General features: G+C 51.8%; 1 protein-coding gene across 4 annotated transcripts in view; it reads left to right on the top strand.

The window, feature by feature from the left end:
- The window catches only part of NEGR1 (neuronal growth regulator 1), a 151,185-nt gene that overhangs the window by 97,659 nt on the left and 34,680 nt on the right, over window positions 1-18,846 (top strand). For all 4 annotated transcript variants that reach the window (XM_063166343.1, XM_063166341.1, XM_063166344.1 and 1 more), the window contains exons 5-6: window positions 8,686-8,806; window positions 13,498-13,649. In XM_063166343.1, coding sequence (XP_063022413.1) covers window positions 8,686-8,806; window positions 13,498-13,649 — 273 coding nt within the window. The remainder of the gene's footprint in view (window positions 1-8,685; window positions 8,807-13,497; window positions 13,650-18,846) is intronic.

The following is an 18,846-nucleotide window of genomic DNA, read 5'->3' as shown; positions in this document are numbered from 1 at the left end:
ATGTTTAAAACAAAGCTGTGCTAAGAATAGAAAGGAATGATAACAAAGGCTTGTGGCTCAGCTCTCTGTCTGAGCCAGCTGACTGTGATTGGCCATTAATTAGAAACAACCACATGAGACCAATCCCAGATGCACCTGTTGCATTCCACAGCAGCAGATAACCATTGTTTGCATTTTGTTCCTGAGGCCTCCCAGCTCCTCAGGAGGAACAATCCTAAGGAGAGGATTTTCCATAGAAGCTGTCTGTGACACCTCAGACCCTACCTAGCGTGAAATCCTTCCTGCTCTCAGAGAGCCCCTGAGGCTGTGGCCGTGTCCCTGTCACCTCCCTGTCCCTGTCACCTCCCTGCAGAGCTGGGGAGCGCAGCCCAGCCCTCCCTCTATGCAAACTGAACTCCTTTTAATACAGAGCGAGAGCTTCGAGACCTTTCATGGCTCCCTCTCATTCTTCATGAGCTACATATGTACATCAGCTCCAACACTCTGTCAGGGAACAGGGGTTTTCAATCAAAAAGACTGTCAGGAAAGCTGATTCACTAACAAGAAAGCTGTCAAGCTGTGACAGCTGCTGTCTTTGCAACCCCAAACAATCTGTTCAGTGCTAACTGTGACTTATGCTTGCATTTATTATCGGCAGTAATGAGTGCTGGCCTCGGCAGCAGCGCCGGGCTCACCTGGCTGCCTGGGATGCAATCTCAGCGAGCTGGATGGGAGCCCCGTGCTGCCCAAAGCTCTGCCTCTGCTCCTGAGCTCTACCCAAACCCCAGTGCAGCCCTGTCCTTGCTTTAGTGGCTCAGCGTGGGTCTGGGGGTTCCACCACTGCTGGGAGATAACGAGGGTGGGATTCCTCATTTCCCCCTTTGTGCTCAGTAATGGATTTCAGTTTAAACACAACGTGTTTATCCACAGAAACCAGTGAAGAAATTTGGGCTGGTGCTTATTATCCCAGCACCTCAGAGACCCCAAAATTCCCAGGAAGGGAAGGGAAGATCCTGAGGGCTTAGGCAGGTGCTGCTGTCCAGGTGTCAGCACTCACCCTGTCAGCTTCTAAAATGAGAAAAGAGCGAGAGCACCTTGACATGTCCCTCAAGCAAAGTCTTCCAGCTCAGTCTCACCATCCCCTGCTCTGCTTTGCTGCAGCTCTGGCTGATTGCTGCCAGCCTGGCCATGGCAGAGCAGCGCTGGAGCTGGTTCCTCCTCCCCGCCATGCTGCATGCTCAGTGCTGCATCCCCTCCTGCAGCCATGCTGGGCCAAATTCCCTCTGTCCCCTGCACCTGGGGAGCTCCAGCTGTGCCCAGTGCTGCCTGGCCCCGCAGCAGGAGGTTTGCTGTGGGTAACCAGTGTGTGGGGCACCTCCGGGAGCCCCATGCTCACTGCGACCCCAGGTGTGATCCCAATAAATCCATCAGGGAGCTGCAGGGTGGGCACAGGTGTGTGCTGGTGGCTGTGCTGGGTTTGGGGGGCACAGCCAGGCCCCAGCTGGGTGTTTGGGGCTGGGGGACCCCAGCAGGGTCTCTGTCCCATGAAGGTGCCCTGGGCTGGTTTGTGCCATGGCAGGGGCACTGTGCAGGGGGACCCCAGCAGTGTCCCTATGCCCAGGAAGGTGCCCCTGGGGTGGTTTGGCCGTGGGGCTGCAGCAGGGCTCTGCCTGCATTGCCCCCCTACCCTCAGGGACTTGGCTCCTTGCTTCCCAGCTTTCTTTGCTTGGAAAGCCACCAGCTTGCTGCAGTTCATCTTCTCCCCAGCTTTGCTGCCAAAAGATGCACTCAGTAATTCCTGGAAGCCGTTGGAGGCCATTGCCTGTACCTTCCCCAGAGGGAGGGAGGGAAGCAGCCGAGGCAGGGCCTGGTGTGGGCTCCCTGCCAGGCCCAGGGCCGGCTCTCCCTGCAGGCTGGCACAGCTCTGTGGCACCGTCCTGTCCCTGCCCCTCAGCGCCACTCTGATGTTTTCCACCCACATACCAATCACCCGTGGGTTATGAGCTTTGTGCCCAGACCCTCAGAGAGGTTTCCTGTCCAAACCCAGAAATGGCTCAGCAGGCAGGGATTTGGGGGCTCCAGTGCAATCCATGAGCTGGACTGAGGGAGGAGATGTGACATCCCTGTGACATCCCTGTGACATCCCAGATCCCACCAGGGAATGCCTGAGGCTGCTCTCTCCGGAGGGGATGGCACCATTGTTCAGTTAATCCATGAGGGAATGGCACCATTGCTCAATTAATCCATGAGGGGATGGCACCATTGCTCAATTAATCCACCTTGAAAGTACAGGGCTGGTAAAGGGAAGGCCTGAGTGGGAAAGGCAAAGCTGAAGGAAGGCACATTTAGATTTACTGGGGACATGGGGAGGGATTCCTGGCTGGGATGGCATTGCCAGAGCAGCTGTGGCTGCCCCTGGATCCCTGGCAGTGCCCAAGGCCAGGCTGGACACTGGGAGATGTCCGTGCCATGGCAGGGGTGGGAATGGGATGGGATTTAAGCTCTCTCCCAACCCAAACCAGCCTGGTATTCATCGAAAAGCTCAAAAGAGCCCCTGTGTTCCATCCAGAACTGAATTCTTACCCCATCTCCTGTGTTTGCATGTACAATGTATGGAAATGTGTGTGTCAGGATGGCAGCGAGTCCAGATGCTGATAAGTGATGGAGAAAAGCTGGAATAAATCAGCCTGCAACTTGCTGAGCCCAGTGGTTGTTCCAGCCGTGTCTCTCCAATGTTTCTGCACGGCAGAGAAGGTTCTGACACAAGGAGCCATTATGGAACCACTCCATTAATCTGGGCAGAGGGAGGGCTGCTGCGCTGAATAAATTAGAAAAATTAAATAATCCAGAGTGTCGAAAGCCCATCTTAATTATTTAAAGTACAAGTAACGCTGTCTGGCTTGTTACTGCGTTGGTAAAACACTCGGAGGGTGCGTATACAGAAAAGAATATATTTGAATATCGCTGATATCTGTTCTTCTGAGCACAAAACACATCTCAGAAAACCTGCTCTCTTACCTGGAATTTTTTATCTTAACACCCTGGAAAGCAATTTCACTAACAAAAGATGGCATTAGGATGCCAAATTAAAAGCTGATGAAAACAGGGAAAATAAAAGATCTTTTTTTTCTTGACATTTACAATTAATGCCACAGATATGTTGGTTTAATCAGACAATATGGGGGCTCAAAAGGTGAAATTGGAAGTTTCCAGCCCTGAATGCTCGTGTAAAAGTTAATAAATTCAGCTCGTAATCATTATGCACATGCTAGTTATAATAATTTACTGTCCATACCAAATCTTTATAAGCATTGTAATTAAATATAAAATGCACATTAGAATTATAATGAGTAATTAGGGCAACATAACTAATGTGCCTAAAAGTCCCGAAGCTCATTAAAATGTTAAAAGATGAAACCTGCTGGGGCTGGGGCTGGAGCATTCCCTGTGCCCAGGAATGCCATGGGTCTGACTCTCCCTTTAGACACTTGGAAGCACAATGGAGATAGTTGGGATGGGACCATGTCCAACAGGTCTTTGGGCTGGTCTTGGGGACCATGTCCAACAGGTCTTTGGGCTGGTTTTGATTGCATGGCCTGGGAATGTCATGGGTCTGACTCTCCCTTTAGACACTTGGAAGCACAATGGAGATAGTTGGGATGGGACCATGTCCAACAGGTCTTTGGGTTGGTTTTGATTGCATGGCCTGGAATGCCATGGGTCTGACTCTTCTTTTAGACCTTTGGAAGCAGAATGGAAATAGTTGGGATGGGACCAGGTCCAGCAGGTCTTTGGGCTGGTTTGGAGCAGAACCTCGGGGGCTAAGTTTGGGTTTCCATGCAAAGGTGTTGGGGAGATGCAGAGTGAGAGCCAGGGGCTGGTTGGGTTGGGATCCCATCTCATCCCACCCCTGTCATGGCAGGGACCCCGTCCATAGCCCAGGTCCCGTTCAGCCTGGCCTGGGCACTGCTCTGTGTGGGGTGACACCTGTGTGGGTCCCAGGTGTGACACCGAGCCCTTGGGGACACCTGGCACCAACTCTGGGGCGCGCTGAGCCCAGCTCTCCTCCCTGCTGTCAGAGCCCAGAACACCTGTGGGTTTGATTATGACTCATGGAGCAAGTTACCAGCTTTGTATGAGGACCTGAAAGCCACAGAAGTTTAAGTAGTGTAATAATAAAATTATCACTGGGTGAAAAAGTAGATTTTGGGGTTTTTAGAATAAGAGTTTTGGGGACAAGATGGAGGGACTTGGGTGTGTCCAGCCTTTCTTCTCCTTCTTCTCTACCTCCATTTTCTGCAGTGATGTTGGCACTTTTGGATTGGTTTAGAGTAGAAGCTCACTGTCTGACATAGGTGATTGGAAAATTTGTAATTATAAATATGTCATACATAGTTTGTAGTATAAAGAGATAACACCGCCCCGGGGGCAGTCAGTGTGCCTGGAATTGTCCAGCTGGACGGACCTCGGCAGGGCAGGAGAAAAAATTTTATAGATGAGATACAATAAACAACTCTGAGACCGAGAAATGAAGAACTCCGACTCATTCTTTGAGCGTGCGGGCGAAACAGAGACTGTTCATGTGTCTCAGGGCTGCAGTAAACTGCAGCCTTCGAGCCCCTGCCACCCTCCTGCCCAGCCCCTGCTGTGGGGTGCACAGATCTGTGTTTTGGGGACAGTAAATGTGAGCTGTGGCCAGCAGCAGTCCCCGCCCGCCGTGTCGCAGGGACAGACAGACGTGCAGGACAGGGGGATGCTCTGCGCGGCTCCAGCCCCCACCCCAAAAGCCTTTCCCAGCAAGGCACTTAGAGCCCGCGGGGAAATCGCTGCCCAGCAGTTCCTGTAACTCATTTCCAAGGCAGGAATTGGGCTTGGTTTGAAGTGCCCTGCTCGGCAGGGATGAGCCACGGGAGGGGATTGAACAAGGAGCCACTGTGGGGACAGAAACCTCCGGATCTGAGTCACAGGAGCCGGCGCTGCCGACAGACACGGATAATCGCATTTTCCCTCTGTCATTTTATTTAACCGTTATTTAGCGGACCCAGAAATGACAAATACATTTTAAATTATTAGTTTTACGCCAGGTTTGCTTGTTAAGATCCCCGTTAGGTTTTATTGCGGTGTCTCTCTCGGCCGTTGATTTGTCTGGGTAACACTGCCCTGGGAGATGTGGGGGGCTGGCACCCCTTCCCTCCTCGTGCAGCCTCCCTCAGCCTTCCCTTCCAGCTTTCCTCCCTCCTGCTGCCCATCCCTGAGCCGGGGTGTGATTTCCTCGCTGGTGTTTATTGCTGTTTGTGCTGGGTGCCAGCAGGAATCAATCCCTCCGTCACACCTGCCATGGAGATGCTCCAGCTGTGGGGTGTAAGGGAGGGCTGGAGCTGGGGTCTCGCTGCTCCCACTCCTCCCTTCGGCCCCAGCTTCTCTTTAACCACATTTCTGCTCCCTGTGCTTGTCTCTGCCCCTTCAGGGCAGCCCTGGGCAGGTGAGCAGCAGGTCTGGGTGTGGAATCTCACCTGCAGCTTGCAGGGCTGATGGATTTCTGGCTCCTTAATTAGAGCTCCAGGAGCACAGCTGCACCCCACAGTTTGTCTTTGGAGTAGAAGCCATAAAATAAGCTGACAGTGATAAATCCAGGAGATGGTGGCTCCAGCAATCTCCGCTTTGTGTTTCCATGCCTGTACTAACCAGGGATTTCCTGGAGCAGGGAACATTGATTTCCATTCTTGTTCCGAACAAACAGGAGCTGAAATCCTCCTCAAAGGGAGATCTGAGAAAATTTCCTCCTCAGAAGTTTTCCAGTAGTTTCCAAGCCAGCAGCAGAGCCTGGAATTGTTATTTGGAGCTGGGATGCAGCTGGCATCCCCATCCCAGCTGCCCATGAAGCAGCAGAAAGCTGCAGGGCTTTATGCACCAGCTCATCCTGAAACACATTGTCAGGGATGTTCTGCCTTTGTGTAAAGAACAGCCAGCCAAGCAAGACAGAAATATCCCCAAAACAGCAAGGGGAAGGTGAGCAGGCCCGGGGGGAAGCAGCAAGGTGGTGCCTCTGAGGAGCTGGGCTTGGGACGTGACTCAGGCCTTCCTCATCTCTTATTTCTCCTCCAGGGGTCACATCTTCGACACAGCTGGGGAAGGAGTGGGAATGTTTCACCTGTCCCTGTTGATTTTATGGAGTGACAAAAACAATCTGTATTTCTTCTTATGCAGATTATGAAGGAGTCACGCAAATTGCTTATGCATGTATTATCCCCTTCAGTCGTTGATGTTCCCGGGTGAAAGCTAATGGATTTATGGATTGGTTTGCTGCAGTCATTGCATGAGGAGGCTGGAGGCAAGGGCTGAGAGGCTTGTGAGGGAGGATGGAGGAGGGAGCAGCAGCCCTGCTTTAGCCCCAGGGGAAACTCCCCCTCCCAGTTTGGTTAAAATCAGGGGTTGAGCTGAGGGCTGTGTTTGCTGTGCCTGGCCATGGCAGCTGTGTTCCCAGCAGATTCCCTTCCTGCAGAGTGGGACAGACCCTGCTGGGAGGGGACACTGGCTGCCACTGCCCTGAGGGTCACAGAGAACATCCCCACCTGTGTCAGTGACCACCTCCCAAGGAATGGCTAACGCAGGGGGATTTGGGCACAGGAGCCTTTGCAGAGCTGGATGCGGGCACTGCCACGGCAAAGCACACAAAGGAAAATCCCTCAGAAGGGTCTGGGATGATCCACAGAGGATTTGGCAGTGCAGAAGGCAGTGCAAAGGACAGGGATGCAGAGATAAGGCTGCACAAGGGCTTAGCGGTGCTCAGTCGTTGAGTGTTTCAGATTTACAAAGCGATTTGGTGGGGTAACAAATCAGTTTATTGTAATTACAGCAAAGCTCAGCTACAGAGCTGGGATAGCTGCACCGATCCATAATCGACTCACACTCAGGTAAAACCTGGTGTGCACCTGTTTCCAGGTGTGGAAATAGCCTCTCCAAGACTCCCTGTGCCTCAGTGAGACATTCCCATCCCATCCCTTGGGGTTTGCACCTGGAGGAGGTGGGGATGGGTCGGGGTCACTCAGCCCTGCTGCTCTGGGGCTGAAGGTGTTCCTGTGGCCACCACCAAGCTCCATCCAAGCCAGCACCTCCTGGGCTTCTTCCCAGTTTTTCTGAGAGCTCCTGGCTGGCCAGGCTCGGCTGGGGTGGTCCCAGGACCCCTCAGCACTCCGTGGTTCAGCTCCTGGATCCGGGCTGGGGGAGCAGCATCACGCAACGTGAGGGGAGCAGAGCGAGGCAGGCAGAGCTCCAGGGGCCCATAAACACCTTAGAGCAACATCTGGAGAGCTGCTCGGGAAAAAATAAACAGATTTTTATTTATAAGTGATGTGGTTTGGTTTTTACAGCGTTTTGATGATGCACATAAATTATTGTTTAAAACCAGAGGACGTAAAAAGTTCCAGGAGGAGGCAGTTGTTGCCTTTGATAATCTCTTTCCTGAGGAATTTGCTGTGTTTTATTTTCAGCTGGTGGTTCCTTCTGCAGGCAACTGGAAAACCTGACAATTGCTTTTCATCTTTATTTGTGTCTGTAGTTCTAAGCTCAAAAAGTTTATTCCTATTTACAGTGTTTACTATTTAAAAAGACAAAATGTACTTACTGAAACAACTCAACATGCGGCGGAATGATGGGAAAATCACTTTTCTCTGATATTTGTGGTTGGCTCATCACTTTGGAGGTTCACTCTGTTAGTTGGAGACCTCAGAGGTTTGGGGGTGTGTGCAGCCGATCCAGGAGATCAGGGACCTGTCAGTGACAGGGTCCCCCAGTTCTGGGGGCTCCTGTGCCTTTTCCAGTGCTCAGGATTTAAACCCTGATGGCTAATTAAAGAATACTATGGCTTGTGTTTGGGGACTGACAAGCAGCTTTTTGCAGGACTGCATAGCTGTGTCTCCACGTCTCAGCTGGGTTCCCACACCATGCACACGGAGCAGGATGTGCAGTGTGGGATGTGCAGGGTAAGATGTGCAGTGTGGGATGTGCAGTGTGGGATGTGCAGTGTGTACCAGGCACACACAGCAGGACATGCAGTGTGGGATGTGTAGTGTGGGATGTGCAGTGTGTACCAGAGCAGGATGTGCAGAGTGGGATGTGCAGAGTGGGATGTGCAGTGTGTACCAGGCACACACAGCAGGAAATGCAGTGTGGGATGTGCAGTGTGGGATGTGCAGGGTAAGATGTTCAGTGTGGGATGTGCAATGTGCACCAGAGCAGGACATGCAGTGTGGGATGTGCAGTGTGGGATCTTCAGTGTGGGATGTTCAGTGTGGGATGTGCAGGGTAAGATGTTCAGTGTGGGATGTGCAGTGTGAGATGTGCAGTGTGAGATGTGCAGTGTGGGATGTGCAGTGTGCACCAGGCACACACAGCAGGACATGCAGTGTGGGATGTTCAGTGTGGGATGTGCAGGGTAAGATGTTCAGTGTGGGATGTGCAGTGTGTACCAGGCACACACAGCAGGATGAGCAGTGTGGGATGTGCAGAGTGGGATGTGCAGTGTGCACCAGGCACACACAGCAGGACATGCAGTGTGGGATGTTTCCCCTCTGTGGATGCACACAGTGCTGGCACGTGCCTCAGGCTGGAGCGAAGCCCCTGGAGGGGCCGAGAGGAGCAGCGGCGTTGGGTGACCTGCCTGTCCAGATGCCAATGTCCATCTCTTTCACAATTCTTATTTTGCAGTTGTCCCCACAATTCAGGAACTTAAATCCAGCGGTGTGATGCTTGGAGGGAACGGCCTGATCCGGTGCGAAGGTGCAGGAGTGCCTGCCCCGGACTTTGTGTGGTACAAAGGAGAGAGGAAGTAAGTAGCCCCTGCTCGCCCACCCCTCGTGTGCCAGGGCTGCTGCCAGGCTGGGGCTGCCCGGGGGCCCATTCCAGCACCTTCCCAGCCCCAGCAGCCGTGCTTGGAGCTCGTACCAGTGTGCCTGGTACACACCGCTTGGTGCTGGAGCTGCCCCGTGGCTCCTGTTGTGGCAGAGGGGAAATGGCACAGCCTGACATCCAAAGGAGCTGCAGGAGCTCCAGCCTTTGGAGGGTGACAGCCAGCAAAGCACTGGGAAAAGCTGCAGAGAGGATTTCTGTTTAATTTGCCATCCTCACCTTTGAGAGCAAGGCTTTGAGGCAGGGTGAGTGGTGCCCTGGTTGTGCTCCCTGGGGTGAGCCCTGCAGGTCGCTGCAGCCAAGGGGTCAGGGGAGCTCTGAACCCTAAAGCCTGGCCTATGTTCTGGGTTTGTGGGGCCCTTCTGGGTCAGCAGCAGCACCTCTGCAGAGCCCCTGTGTTCCCAAGAGAGCTCATTAAACAGGAAGGTGTTTGCTTTCCAGCAGGACATTTTACAGGCTCCTGGGCCTTTGCAGGAGCTCGTTTCTCTTGGGCTCGCAGGCTGCAGAAGCAGGTGGATATTGTCCCTTGGAGCTGGGGAGCTTCAGGAATTTCCCAGCCTCCAAGCGCTGGGTTTGTCAGCTCGAACATCCCATTAAACCTGGAGCTGGCAGGAGAATATTAATGACCCTTTTTCACAGAAAGCCATCTGTCAGCTCCCTCCTCAGCTGCTCCCCTCCTGCAGCACGAGCTGCTGTCCTCCTCCCTCTGCTGAGCCATGGCATCCCACCGTGTCCTGCAGCTTCTCTGCAGCTGATCTTCCCTGCAAGGACAGGAGTGTTTCTCTGTGCTGGTGGGATCCACCTGCACCCCATTTCCATGCTGTGCTGCTGTGCCCATCCCAGGGCCATTGCAGCACAAACACCCTTTCTGTGGCAGTATTTCAGAGCAGGTGGGCACTCCAGGTTCAGTTAGCAGCTCCCAGCATGCTGATCACCTTTCTGTTTGTAGCTCTGCCCAAACTCCTCCCTGCTGAGCACATCCATGGCAGCAGCAGGAGAGGCCAAGCAGAGCATTTCAGGACACCAGGCTGTGCATTTCGGGGCACCCAGGTGTGCCTCTGCTCCTGTGCTGGTGGAGTTTCACCTCTGCAGGAAATCTCTGTGCTGCTGGCTCCTGCTGCTCAAATCCTGGGTTCAGTCTGGTGCTCCATCCTTTCAGGAACTGGGCTCTGGGGATCCTCGGGGTCCCTTCCAGCTCAGGGCATCCTGTGAGCTCCTGCTGGGGATCTCTGAGCCCCATCCCTTGCAGGAAAGGGGAAAATACCCAGTGTCGCTGTAGGACATGAAAGAACACAAGCGCACACGGCTGCTCTCAAGGTGAAGGAAAAGGGAAGTTTAATTTCTGACTCCAACATTTATAGATTTCCAGAAGTGACAGCGGATTGGAGGGTGACACCTCTCCAATGACACTGGACAAACCAACAGTGCATCAGATTTCTCCTCCTCCATAAAGGAATGCAAAACAATGAGTTATTTACAGAAAGTGTGTGAGAAAGTTCACAACAAGAATATAAACATCAGAAGGCTTAGAAAAACTTAAAAAACCAGGGTGACAACCCAGAGGTGTTTCTTTGCTGGTTTTGGATCCAATGTCTCCCTCTGCCTCTGGATGGTGGGCAGCCAGCTCAGGATGGGCCTTGGCTAGCTCAGGGTGAGCCATGGCCAGCTCAGGCACTGCTTTCAGCTCTCAGAGAGCGTCTCCATTACCCTGCAGATAATTTCCAGCTGTGCTCCACAGCTGGATTTGCTCCCTGGGAGTGCACACCCTGCTGGATTCTCGGCTAACACAATAGAGAGGATCCCATTTATGTCAGATGCTCTTGGGCTGGGACTCCTCTTTGTTAGAAATCGGGATGGATTGTTCAATAAATTAGCAGTGGGAGTTAGTCCTGCAATCATAAGTGTGTGTGCAGTGCCTGAAACAAGGCTTTTGGGGGTGGAAATTGCATTGTTGTTACTGAGATTGATGTGAATCCAAAAGCACCATTCCCAGGCTCCAGGGATCACCTCATCATAAAATACCCATTAAAGCTAAACACAGAGGCAGTAACAGACTGCACTGAGTTAAAGTTATTGCTCTTTGAGGCAGGGAGGGCTGGTTCTGCTAATCACTGCCTTCCCAGGAGCTCTGTTCAGCAAATTCCCACAGGAGCTGGTGCACAGGGTGGGGAGAGCTGGAGAAAATTTGGGGGAGAAGTTAATAAATCATCTCAAAACTGTCCTAGAAACATCACATGGTTGGGTTGGAGGGGATCTTGAAGTTGATTCCATTCCAACCCCCTTCCTCTGTGCCAGGGGGCTCCAGGGTGGGTCCAGGGGCACTTCCAGGGATGGGTGTAGGAATGTGTGTGGCTTCGGAGATTGCTGGGGATCCCCTGTGCAGAGCACCATGGCTTCACTGTGCCAGCTCTGAACCCAGGCTGTGTGCTGGGCTTGCAGCAATTAGAGCTCAGACATTAAACAGCCACAGGGAAGGAGCCCAGAAGTCACCTAAATGAAATATTAAAGTATTCATTCCCTTTTCCCTCTCAAAGCAAACAAGGCTTACACGTGGAATGACAAAGCTCACCACCATGGTTCCATCAAGTACAGCACGGTGCAGGTGCTCTGGGATGGAGGCAGAGGCAGGGCCTGGGGCTGGCACTGGGGGAGCTGGGGGTGCCAGGGGCCCATCCCTGCAATGAGGAGGGGCTGGCACTGCCCTGGGTGCACAGAGCAGGGGGAAGGGGCGTGCAGGGCGGCTGCACACACCCAGAGTGCTGCTGTGCACACCCAGAGTGCTGCTGTGCACACCCAGAGTCTGTTGTACACACCCAGAGTGCTGCTGTGCACACCCAGAGTCTGTTGTGCACACCCAGAGTGCTGCTGTGCACACCCAGAACATTATTGTGCACACCCAGAGTGCTGTTGTACACTCCTGGGACACTGTTGTGCACACCAGGAGTGCTGCTGTGCACACCCAGAGTCTGTTGCACACACACAGAGTGCTGCTGTGCACACCCAGAACATTATTGTACACCCCAGAATGCTGTTGTGCCCACCCAGAGTCTGTTGTACACCCCAGAGTGCTGTTGTACGCTCCCAGGACACTGTTGTGCACACCCAGAGTGCTGCTGTGCACACCCAGAGTGCTGCTGTGCACACCCCAGGATGCTGTTGCACACCCCTCAGGATGCTGTTTCAGCCTGGCAGTCACTGGGTGAGGCCCAGCAATAAATGATTACATAATAAACGCTTATATAATAAATGATTATACAATAAATGATAAATGTGAGCTCAGTGCTGAGCGTGGCCAAGCCTTGCACAGAGCAGCAAACTCTCCAGGAACAGTTCTTGCTCCTGCAGCTGCACACGGACACCCTGGCCAGCCCCTGCTCTGGGAATGGTGTGCTCATCCATCTGCACTCCTGTCCAGCCCCATTTGCCCCAGGATCCCAGCCCTGGGCCCCCAGTGCCAGGCCTGTGCCCGCAGGGCTGCAGGGACACAGCGGGCAGGCACTGTCCCTTGTCTGGAGGCAGGTGTCACCCGGCACAGGGCATGGTGACAGCAAAGAGGCTCTGCAATCCCATTTCTCTGTGTTTTATGCCCACGGGGTGTGACACGTCCTCCCCCCAGCCCTGGGCTGGAGGAGCAGGGTCCTTCACAGCAGCACAGCCTGCCCAGGGAGCAGAAATCCCCTGTGAGCAGCACCTGCAGGGCCCCCATGGAACAGGGGCACCCCATGGCAATGAGCAGCGCTCACTGCACAGCCTGCACAAGTGCAATTAATGGCAGGTTTGCCAAGGTTTGCAGACAGAACGGTGGAAGATGGCACTAATTCCCAGGATATATGATTATATCCTTCAATATAGCCGACAAAAATTGCATTCTTAATCCAAAACTCTGCTCCTTATGGGAAATGGAAGGAATTATGAGTAATAACTGTGGCGAGTTTTTAATAACACGGTTCCCCTTCTCGTCTCCTTGTTTGATCAGACGTGGCTTGCCTAGGACAACATCATTAAATGGGTTCTCCTGCTTTGTCCTGGTGCCCAGCAGTGCTCCTGGCACGGCTTTGGGAGCACTATCCACACACCTGCATTTTCCCTGTGACTTTGGGGTGGGCATCTCCGAGCTGGGTGAGAAGAGCCCCGATTTGGCTTTTTTCTGTGCTTCATTACCTGCTCCTGCCCAGGCTGCTGCCTCAGCAGTGCTGCTGGAGCGTTTTGTCCCTAATTGCAAGGCTCATTTGCAGCTGTGGAGCCCCATAAACAAAACCACGGCCACAATCCTGGCTCCTAATCCTCCCCTGCCACCAGCCAGAGCTGTGACAGCACACAGCAACCTCCAGAGCCTGAAAAGACCCTCTTGAAATGACTCTCTTAGAAAGGCTTACCAGGACCCTTTCTGCCCCAGGGGGCTATTTCAATTCCCAGTTGGCTTTGCCCAGTTTAAAACCCAAGTTGTGCATCCAGGGTTTGTGTCCAGCACAGGCAGCTCACAAAGAGCTCACCGTGCTCCAGGGGCTGGCTGTGAAACCAGGAAAGAAAAGAGAGCTGTGAATAAAAAAGAAATAAAATAAATCTTGGTTGCGGTATATGAGTTATAGACATTTTCTTTTTGCTTTCTAGACTGATCAATGGTCAACAAGGAATCACTATTAAAAATTATAGTACAAGATCCCTTCTTACTGTTACCAATGTGACAGAAGAGCACTTTGGCAACTATACTTGTGTCGCTGCCAACAAGCTAGGGACGACCAATGCCAGCCTGCCTCTCAACCGTAAGTAACGGGGACGTGGGGCCAGAGCTCTGCTTGCCTCCTGCCAGCCCCGCGGCTCCCACGGCCACAGGAGCCGAGTGTTGGTTCCCCCCGAGCCCCCGGAGGTGCCCCTGTGCCCGCCGGGGCTCGGCGTTCCGCGAGCTCTGACCGTGGGCTCTGGGCTTGGGGCCCGAGCGTGGGGTCTGTAACTGGGGTCTGTAACTGGGGTCTGTGCTGAGTTTGGGGCGTCAGGGGCTGGGGCTCTGCCAGCAATCCCAGCTAACCCTCCCTGCCGTGGCGGTGCACAATGGGCATGGGCACAGCTTCCCGTGATTCTGTGATCCTGCTATCCTGTGATCCTGCTATCCTGTGACTCTGTCATTCTGTGGATCTGTGACTCTGTCATTCTGTGGTTCAGTGACTCTGGTTCCTGCTCCCAGCAGCAGCCCCGGGTCCCTATGGGGGCACTGCCAACAGGGGCAGAGATTTCCCAGTGCATCCCCAGGGGCAGCCTGAGCTGCAGAGCTGGGCCGTGCCAGGGCTCTGTCCCACCTGGCTCTGGCAGGGGTTGGTGCAGAGGCACAGTGGGCACAGGCACAGCTTCCTGTGATTCTGTGATTCTGTGATTCTGTGACTCTGTGATTCTGCAATTCTGCTATTCTGTGACTCTGTGACTCTGTGACTCTGGTTCCTGCTCCCAGCAGCAGCCCCAGATGCCTACAGGGGCAATGCCAGCCAAGGACAGAGATTTCCCAGCGCATTCCCAGGGGCAGCCTGAGCTGCAGAGCTGGGCCGTGCCAGGGCTCTGTCCCACCTGGCTCTGGCAGGGGTCGGTGCAGAGCAGAGCAGTCTCTTGGAGAAAAGCAGTGTGAGAGGTGATGGATGCTCGGTGTGGAGGCTGCCCAAAAGGGGCCCAAGGTGCTGTTGGGGAGGGATTTTTGTCTGTGCCTTGGTGGCATTTCAGTGCTGCTGGGTCCAAAGGTGCTCCTGGTGCAGCTCTGGTGCTGCTCTCTTGTTCTGATGGTGATAAAAGAGAGACAAAACTCCTACACTTAAATATATTCCTCACCGCGTGGAAATGCAGAGTAGCTCAAATCCCACAATTATTGCCTTCCTGCCATGAAATTTCCTCCTGAACCTGCTCCCCATATGATGAGTGTTGTCAGAGGTTCTGAATTCCTGCAGGAGAGATGTAACAGGCACAAAATAACAGGGAGCCTTTGCTGCCATTTATTTAATATTTGAGGGATCATTACCAAAGCGGGAACGACATTACACTTATTTTAAACAGAAAATGCAAGTGAAAACAAAGGAATATTAAGGCAGAAGGAGCTGGAATTTGGTGTATTTGCAATTCAGAGCAGGTAGAAGGAAGGTCTGGCTTCATTTGAACAGAGCAGAGCTGAATCTGTCTCTGAGCTGCTGCCAGGGTTTTTTCCATCTTAAATTGTAAGGTGCCTTGCAGCCACCCTTACAAAGCACTTTGAGAGGCAGAGGTTGAAAATGTCACAGAAGTACCAAGTGCACCCGTACAAATCATAAAAATAGATGTTCTCCATCATGAAAGGAAGGGGAGGTGAGAAGCAGAATGGTCTGAGAGAAAATTCTGGAAATCTGGGTCTGCTCCTGACCTCGGGAGGGAAATGGGGGGGTGTTGGCTCAGAGGTCTGACCCAAAGAGCAAGCTGAAATGTCTTATTTTATACTGTGGTTGTTTTAATGCTAAAGGTGGTGATCTGGATCTTGGTTGAGAGTGAGGATCATTTGGAGAAGTGTTTCCTTTGCTTATAATTTACATTAATATTATCTAGAAGCATTATCCCTTTAAAAAAATGACCAAAAAAAAGTAACAATAGTTCTCTTATTTTATACTGTGGTTGTTTTAATCCAGCTCTCCAAGCAAGGAGAGCTGTCCTAAAGGTGGTGATCTGGATTTTGGTTGGGAGTGAGGATCATTTGGTGAAGTTTTTCCTCTGCTTATAATTTACATTACTATTATCTAGAAGCATTATGCCTTTAAAAAAAAAAAGACAAAAATAAAGTAACAATAATTCTCGGGGTAGCAACTCGCTAAGCGTGGACTCCTTAATGCCCCAGTGAGAATGCTGTGCTGTGAAGCTCTTGCATTTCATTCAGCTGGCAGGGAGAGTGGCCATATGTGCAGGTTCAGGTGTGTGTGAGGGGGCTCTGCCCTCCCGCCTCAGGAACCAAACGTGGGCTCAGGGCAGCTCCATTTGCTACCAGAGAGCAGCAAATGGAATAGAACTGGCGCCCTATTGCAGGGCCTGGGGCTGCTCTGGGGCCACACAGCCTGAGTGAGGTTCTTTACAAAACCTGGCAATCCGCAGGAAGCATCCTTTCCTAACAGCTGCCAGAGAAATTGCTTTTTCCGTGGCTGGTTCTGTGATCCAGAGGTGTTCCTGATGTCCAGGTTCACACAGAATCCTTGGATATGCTGCCAGTACCTATGAAAAAATGTAAATAATCGTGAGAAGCTGCCCAAGAGGTCAGGAGTGACGTTGGGAAGGAGAAGGAGAGGGATGTGGTGGTGTTTTCTGTGCTGATTCCATCACACGAGGAGTTGGTAAGGAGAAGGAGCCGTGTGACAATGATGTGGTGGTGTTTTCTGTGCTGATTCCATCACACGAGGAGTTGGGAAGGAGAAGGAGCCGTGTGACAGGGATGTGGTGGTGTTTTCTGTGCTGATTCCGTCACACAAGGAGTTGGTAAGGAGAAGGAGAGGGATGTGGTGGTGTTTTCTGTGCTGATTCCATCACACAAGGAGTTGGTAAGGAGAAGGAGCCGTGTGACAATGATGTGGTGGTGTTTTCTGTGCTGATTCCGCCACACAAGGACTCCACTGAGCCAGCAGCTGCCCGTGCCCTCCTGGCTGGTGGCACACGTGTGGAATCGTGTCTCCACACTGCAGAGGCACCAGACCATGCCCTCAATTTCCACGTGCTGCTTGCCTCGTGAGCTGCCATGAGGAGGAGAGCTCTGGGGGTTTCTGTCAGAGCCTCTCTTTCCCACCCTGAGACTGAAGAAGGAGTCAGGATTCTCTGGCTGTGGTTTCCAAGGTTGTTGATTCTCTGTTACCTATAACATTCTTTCTCTGACCTGCTGAAGTCTGCCTAGCAAGTTGGTCCATGGCACACTGACCACCCCACAGGCAGTGTTATTTTCTTATACTAAAAACTGCCTGTATATTATTTACAATAATTTCCCAATGCCTATCACCTATGTTAGACTCTGTGTTTCTACTCTAAACCAATCCAAAAATGCCACCATCACCTGTCACTGTAACCAAACAACACAAGCACACACCGCTGCTCTCAAGGTGAAGGAAAAAGGGAAGTTTATTTCCTGACTCCAACATTTATAGATTTCCAAAAGTTACAACGGATTGGAGGGTGACAGTGCCACCTCTCCAATGACACTGGACAAACCTTCTGCTCAGTCTTGGCTCCACAGCTTTGCCTGGCCCACCAAATCTGACATTTCTGGAGAGAAATGCACTCTTCAGGGAAATTCCCTTTGTGTCCACAGCTTCTGCTGTTGTCCAATTACCTAAGAAAGATTTTGCTATTTTATCTCTCAAATACCGGCCTGGAAAGCAAATCAAATTTCAATTTGCATAGTTCTGTCTCAGCCAGGAGGGCTGGTCTGCGTCAGAAAATATAATAGAAAAAGTGCCTGTAGGTATATATATATATATATTTATAAGCTTAAATGAAAATTCCTGTTCTCATTAGGAGCCTGCTGCAAGCCTGCTGCAGTCAGTCAGAGGACAGATATGGATTTAGCAAGGTTTGGGTGCAGCCCAAGGTCTCCAGGAGCCATCAGTGTGCAGAGAACTGGAGCCCTGCAGCTCATTGTCCCTTCACCCCTCCCTGGGTGCTGTCCTGAGCTCATGTGGCTGTTTCTAATTGATGGCAAATCACAGCTGGCTCAGACTCTTTGTCTGGGCCACAAACCTTTGTTATCATTCCTTCCTATTCTGAGGGCACCCATGTGACCGTGTTCACAGGGATGCCAGGATGGGGGAAGAGACGAGGATCTGACCCCATGGTTCAGAAGGCTGGTTTATTATTTTATGGTATATATTACATTAAAACTATACTAAAAGAATTGAAGAAAGGATTTCATCAGAAGGCTGGCTAAGAATAGAATAACAAGGAATGATAACAAAGGTTTGTGTCTCAGATCTGTGTCCGAGCCAGCTGACTGTGATTGGCCATTAATTAGAAACAACCCCATGAGCCCAATCCCAGATGCACCTGTTGCATTCCACAGCAGCAGATAACCATTGTTTGCATTTTGTTCCTGAGGCCTCCCAGCTTCTCAGGAGGAGAAATCCTAAGGAAAGAATTTTTCATAAAATACCATAACTACACATCCACTCCACAGTGAAATGCTCCCGGAGTCCAACAAGCTGGTGAGAATTGGGAGCAGCAGGGCTGTGAATGCACAGATTTACAGCCACTTCCCTCAGAGACCCAGGGCATTGATGGAGCGCTGCTGTTCCAATGGGAAACAGCTCTGAGAGCGGCCAGCCAGCCCCAGAATTCCCAGATTCTGGCATTGCCATCCAGGCAAACCTCCCTGCCCTCCCCTGTGCCCTGGCACAGCGGCTCAGCTGAGCCAGAGCCCCCTGCCCTGGCAGGGCTGCTCCAGAGCACATTGCTGCAACTCTGCACCTCGGATTCATGTATCCCAGAGAATGAGATAAATGGCCAAATCCCCCATTTGTGCAAGTCATAACAATTCTGTTAAACGCTGGGTTCGAGCTCCTTCCATATGGATGCCAACTGCTGCTCCAGGTAACAATTACCGAGAGTTATGGAGGAATTTTCTCTAAATCCATTTTCCAGCTTGAGCTTTATTATGAATTATATGACAATAAGTGACTGAGATGGGATGAGGCAGAAATAACCCGTTTGAGCAAGGCCAGGAACACAAGTTTCTCCTTGACGTGTAGAGGAAATTTAAAGCCTGAGAGTGGATCAGGGAAAAATCAAACAAAAATCAAAGACAAGCCGAGAGATCTTTGCTGTGGGTTTTTGCTGAAGTTGTTCCAATGCTCTGGTTTGTTCCATTTGTGTTTATATGCACAAATTGTGCAGTTACCCACAGCTCACAGGGTTCAGACCCCTCTTCTTGCCCACCTGCTTAAATCAGAGGGGTTGAGGCATGGCCAAATCTTCATCTCAATTATCAGT

The sequence above is a fragment of the Melospiza melodia genome, chromosome 11, assembly GCF_035770615.1.
Source record: "Melospiza melodia melodia isolate bMelMel2 chromosome 11, bMelMel2.pri, whole genome shotgun sequence".
In the NCBI taxonomy this organism is placed as follows: domain Eukaryota; kingdom Metazoa; phylum Chordata; class Aves; order Passeriformes; family Passerellidae; genus Melospiza; species Melospiza melodia.
This window is presented reverse-complemented; position numbering and strand designations above follow the sequence as displayed.